The 5,384-nt window shown below is 40.1% G+C and overlaps 1 protein-coding gene across 1 annotated transcript in view; it reads left to right on the forward strand.

The window, feature by feature from the left end:
- The window catches only part of bub1bb (BUB1 mitotic checkpoint serine/threonine kinase Bb), a 4,003-nt gene extending 399 nt beyond the window's left edge, over nucleotides 1–3,604 (forward strand). Inside the window, exons 2-9 of the mRNA XM_035674232.1 lie at nucleotides 734–892; nucleotides 1,005–1,064; nucleotides 1,158–1,302; nucleotides 1,401–1,597; nucleotides 1,689–1,852; nucleotides 1,968–2,161; nucleotides 2,246–2,346; nucleotides 3,105–3,604. Coding sequence (XP_035530125.1) covers nucleotides 750–892; nucleotides 1,005–1,064; nucleotides 1,158–1,302; nucleotides 1,401–1,597; nucleotides 1,689–1,852; nucleotides 1,968–2,161; nucleotides 2,246–2,346; nucleotides 3,105–3,393 — 1,293 coding nt within the window. The 5' untranslated portion in view covers nucleotides 734–749 and the 3' untranslated portion in view covers nucleotides 3,394–3,604. The remainder of the gene's footprint in view (nucleotides 1–733; nucleotides 893–1,004; nucleotides 1,065–1,157; nucleotides 1,303–1,400; nucleotides 1,598–1,688; nucleotides 1,853–1,967; nucleotides 2,162–2,245; nucleotides 2,347–3,104) is intronic.
- Nucleotides 3,605–5,384: the final 1,780 nt, after the last annotated feature.

Genomic DNA, 5,384 nt, shown 5'->3' on the forward strand with positions numbered 1-5,384 from the left:
CCACTCATCGGTGTATGATCATAATTACAGTCAGTAGTGATTCAGCTAACGCTACTCGTTAGTTGTTAAAGCATGTTAGTTATATTATTACATCTCCTTACTCCAATAATCTGTCCTTGGTTTCTATTTCAGCTTAAATACTCAAACAATACTTTACGCCCTAAATAAAGATAGTAATTATTACAATAATGAGTGTAATGAATTATATCTATATGTAAAATTGAAAGTGTATTAGCTACGTGGTGGAGTGTCCTCATAGTTAAGCAGTACTGTAAGAAGCTAGAAGTCAAAACACAGGATGAACTAAAGTTACAACGCAAAATACATTAAATAGTATGTTAACTCATAAGGCCTGCCCAAAAACTCTGGTTGAATAATTATGATACTTCATAAGCATTTGAATATACAGGGGGTTAGAACAAGGTCTACATTGACAATTTAGGGCTATGACTTTTTTTTTTTTTTTTGGACAATCCAAACTGTCCAAAATCCAAAGATACTCAGTTTTCATATTATTAATTAATATTGTTATATAAAACAGACAAACCACAGAATGGCATATGTTTTCCTGATAAATGGCTTTAGCAACTAATCCATTATCAAAACTAGAAGTCAGAGGGAGTGTGCGCTCTACCAAAAATAATGTTCAGTGAAAAGATCATCATTATAAGGTAAAAAAAATGTAAAACTCAACTGATATCTTATGTGTTTGTGTGTGTCTGTTGTTCTGTAGACACCTAGTTGTCACAATGGCAGAAGGAGGAGATGTAGAATGGGAGCTGAGCAAAGAAAACATCCAGCCACTGCGGCGAGGCAGAGCCATATCAGCCTTACATCAGGCACTCAGTCAACAACAGGATGGACTCAGCTCTGCCATCCACCAGCAGAGACAGTATGATCTTTCAAACATTGCACCCGGATTGGGTGACAGAAATTTCTGCTGAACACTTTCCTTTGCAGTTTTCACACAATGACGGAGGTTTTGTTTCTTTTTGTGTCTCCAGGGCCTTTGAGTCTGAACTGCGAATGTATGACGGAGATGATCCACTCGATGTTTGGGATCGGTGAGTCAGATTTGTAAACAGCGTATTCATATGTGCTGCTCCTAAATCTGAGAGGTTTTACGTTTAATCCTCACATGGTTCTGTCTTTCACAGGTATATCAAGTGGACAGAGCAGACCTTCCCTCAGGGAGGAAAGGAGAGCAACCTCGCCTCGCTGTTGGAACAAGTCGCGACTAAATTCACGGAGGAAAAGAAATATCACAACGACCCTCGTTATGTTGATATCTGGATCAAATTTGTACGTGTAATATTTTAACCTCTGACCTCTTTTGCTGCTTTGAAAAACTACTGCAGCAGTAATAACTTTTGCCATATGTGTGTATTGTGTGTCATTAGGCAGAGAACTGTCCCGAGCCCTTGGACATATACAGGTACATGCAAGCGCAGGGAATTGGAGTGACACAGGCATCTCTTTACATCGCTTGGTCTGAGGAATATGAGAATCAGGGCAACTGTCGCAAAGCAGACCTGGTGTACCAGGAGGGATTCAAGAAGTTTGCTGAGCCGCATGATAAGCTCCTGCAGTTTCACAAGTACGTAGTCTTCCAGTTAAGTTTGAGATGTAGTTTGAAAATGTTAAATATTGGCATAATGACATTTTTTTTATTGTATTGTTATTGGTAGGGCTTTGCAGGCACGTGTGTCCCGACAGGTGATGATGGAGGTGGAGGAAGACGATAGTGATGATGAGGCTAGACAAGCTGAGAGAGTTTCTCTAGCTGACCTCAAACATAGAGGGAAGAAGAAGGCCATTGCCCCGATCAACAGAGCTGGGCCTGCAATCAGAAGTAAGCAAATGAATATACAAATAACTGCTACTATTTTAAGCGGATATTTCCAGCACCTTTAAATATCAGCATTATCCTTTTATATAATGTGATGTTTGATGGGTTTTGTGAACAGGTATTTCTGGAGGCCTGCAGTCACGCAGCAACCCGGTTCTTGGCAATGTTTCAAACAGTCGGATGGTGATCTTTGATGAGAACAACATTGAAAGTGCTGGCCCTTCAGAGCCTAAATTAGAGTCGTGGGTGGCCCCTCCAACTTCCAGGGCAAAGGAGAATGAGCAGAGGCCTGAAAGATGGTGTGATGTAAAGGTACGAGACAAGCAGCAAGTTGTTTTTGTTCATTTGAAATGGAATTTAACCGAGTGATATAAATTTCATATGTGTGTACCTTAGATGCCCCAGAAGACCAAATTCGGGCATACTGTTATGGCCCCACCGCCTCCCAAACCCAGCTTCCAGCCATTTGTGGAGGAGTCAGACCAGCCTCCTACAATGTGAGTGACTAAAAGAATCTAACCTTTATTACTTACTTTTATTTGCTGAATATTTCATTTACATCACACATTCAGGTTTGTGAAGAAACAACATATACCTGAAATTGATGACTAGCACTGAAGTGAATCAGTCAACAATTTTAATAATTAAATTAAATTAAATGTGTAGCATTTAGTGGCATTTAGCAGTTTAGTTGGTGATTGCAACAGCCCCGCCTCACGTTGCCATTCCAAGAGGGTAGGAGAAACTACCAAAGGCCCTATGTAGAGCCGGTGTTTGGTTTATCCGGTCTGACCCACTCCCTCTGTAGATAAAAATGGCTCATTCTATGGCAACAAAAACACAACACTTCTTATTTTCAGGTGATCATTCACAAATGAAAACCTACTCTGATGATTTATTATATTCATTTCTGCCAATAGATTCTCCTAAATGTTACACACATGGACCTTTTAAGTAAAGCGCGGTCCTTTAAATTTGTAATAAATTTGCTACTTTTCTTGTATTGCATATAATTGTAAGTTAAATGAAAAACGATCATTCTTTTAGGAAAATAGCAAAACAATCCACACCATGTGTTGGGTTGTGGTCATTTAACAGTTATTACTAGTTTTGGCCTTTTGTAATAGACACAATTAATACATACATCTGAATAATGAATGAATGAAGTCCTATTCATGAGTTTAAGTTAATACTTCTTGGGCTATGTTTGTAAAATTTCTTAGATTTTCTTTGGTATGTTCCTTCTCACCCTCAGGACTCCATGTAAGATCAACCCGGCAGTGAACACAGTTTTATCATTGCGTAAGCCGGGCAGAGAGGAAACCCCTCTAAAGAGACTGCAGGAGCACCGTCAGCAACAGAAGGAAGCAGAATCAGGAAAACTACAGGAGCAGAGCATGTACTGTAAAGAGCTGCTGCTCAGTGGCGCCACAGAGTTCTGCTTTGAGGAACTGCGCACTGAACGCTATTTTAAAAAGATGGTACCGAAATCACATGAGGTCGGAGGTCAAAAGGATCAACCTAGTGCCAGTGCTTCAAACTGATGCATCTTAGAAGACTGAAAATGTTATCCTTTTTTTAATCTTCATTTAGACGAGATTTTATCCACAAGTATCATGTCATCACTGTAAATATTTTGTTCAGAGAGATCCAGTTACCTTAAAAAGGTAAAAAGACGAGGGGCATTTCAATTCAGTAGAAAATACTAAACGGATGGGAAGATGGGAATAAACATCTGCACAATTTCAACAAAAACAACATCGGCTTCACAGCAGTATTATTGAAGGGCTGCTGGATTGTATCTATGTTATGTGTACTGTCCACTCTTTGTAAATACTAAACACATTAGTCTACCACAGCTCATGTCCCTGCAGATGAAATACTACTCACACTCACTACTCCCAATTTTACTGTTGACCATTTTTCAGTTTTTCTGTTTTTTGTTTTGGGGTTTTCTCTTATGTGTGCTTTTTAAGTTCAGTATTTCTTGAACGGATGTTTCATTCCAACACAGTTGAGAGATGGCTTCAGTGAGGTGATTCAACTGGGTTTTATGTCTGAGTGAAATGTCCCTTCTTGGCCATGTGTCATTGAGGTTCATTAAACTTAATGTCTGGCTGATGTCTATTGGATTTTTTTGTGTGTTATTTTAAGATGGAGGTGGTTATAGTATTGCACTGTCAGCAGGGGGCATGCAAGGTAAAGCATAGAATGTATTCCTTGTGATGGTATTTGGATTACTAATGGAGCACTACGACAATTTAGTGTTGACTGTAATCTGTTGCTGCAGTTTATAGAGTGGGCATGAGGAAAATCAGAAACCGCATTTAAATAGTCATAAATGCCATCATTATTGCTACTTATTCTAATGAAGTGACTTAATTTAACTACCTCTTTTTAAAGAACCCCCAATATCTGCCAGACTCTTAGTCGCAAATCATGCATCCAGCTGGCCCGAATGTTAATCATTGTCCAGGAGAGGTTACCCAGAAGCCCGCTGACTGAAGTGGTGGGAGTAAACCTAATCTACTGTGATGATGGGATGTACTTCACACAGGCAGCTCGCGGGGCAGACTTTGATGAATGGCTGGAAGATAGGTGGTCGGCTCATTAGCAAGTGAAATCCACTCTGTTGCAGTGGTGGGCAGCACAAGCCTCGATTATCCCCAAGAGGTCAGTATCTTGATGTACTATGGCGCACAGTGTTGCTGCTTTTAACATGCGCACGGAGCACTGGAGGAACAGACTTTAATCTCATATTGGAAATATGACACTACCAGCCAAGATCCTCTCAACTGGTGAGTTCCCAAACTGTCTGCTTTAAGTTTTTGGCTTAGCATTGAGAGCAGCTGACATTCAGTGATAAATGATAGGCAATATGATGCACTCCCATCATAATAACACAGCATAACCACATCATAATGCATCCTCTATGGCTCGCTGTTTGGCAGGATATTAGAAGCTCATCCCGTGGAAGCAAGCAGCCAGTGACTCCGATAGCGCCCCAGACACAAAATCCATAGTTTTCTCTCACTGCAGTGGACAAGCTACCTTAATGTGCTTTGGACAGGCCCTCAGAGAAGAGCTTTTGTCCACCGCTGTTGCTCTGATGGACAAGAAACACTCAGGCTCTGTATGAGCCATGTTTTACAGTCAGAGCTCTTAACCTATTTATGCGGTTTATTTACATGCACCAGTTCACTGAAAGTTCTCTTCCCGAGTCTTTACAGTACCTTCCCTCAGAAGTCGGAATACATTTTGTATCGAGGTGAATTGCACATGGCCAGCCGTGCGCGGTGAGGGAAGAGCCTCGCAAAGTGCAGCAGTAAATCATGAGAACAATTTCTTAGGAAAAGACATTTGTATGGAAGCTCATTTCAGCCAAAAAAAAAAAAAAAATGAAAGGTCATGATAATAAAAATGTCACTCTCAGAACTGTGACTTACTGTTTTATAATTCTTACCTACGATATTATGATTGTGAATTGCTATTTGTTAATTTTGAATTTCTGTCCCATAACTTTGATCTACTATCT

Source organism: Morone saxatilis, unplaced genomic scaffold (assembly GCF_004916995.1).
Source record: "Morone saxatilis isolate NCDOM2014 unplaced genomic scaffold, NCSU_SB_2.0 Contig3, whole genome shotgun sequence".
NCBI lineage: Eukaryota > Metazoa > Chordata > Actinopteri > Moronidae > Morone > Morone saxatilis.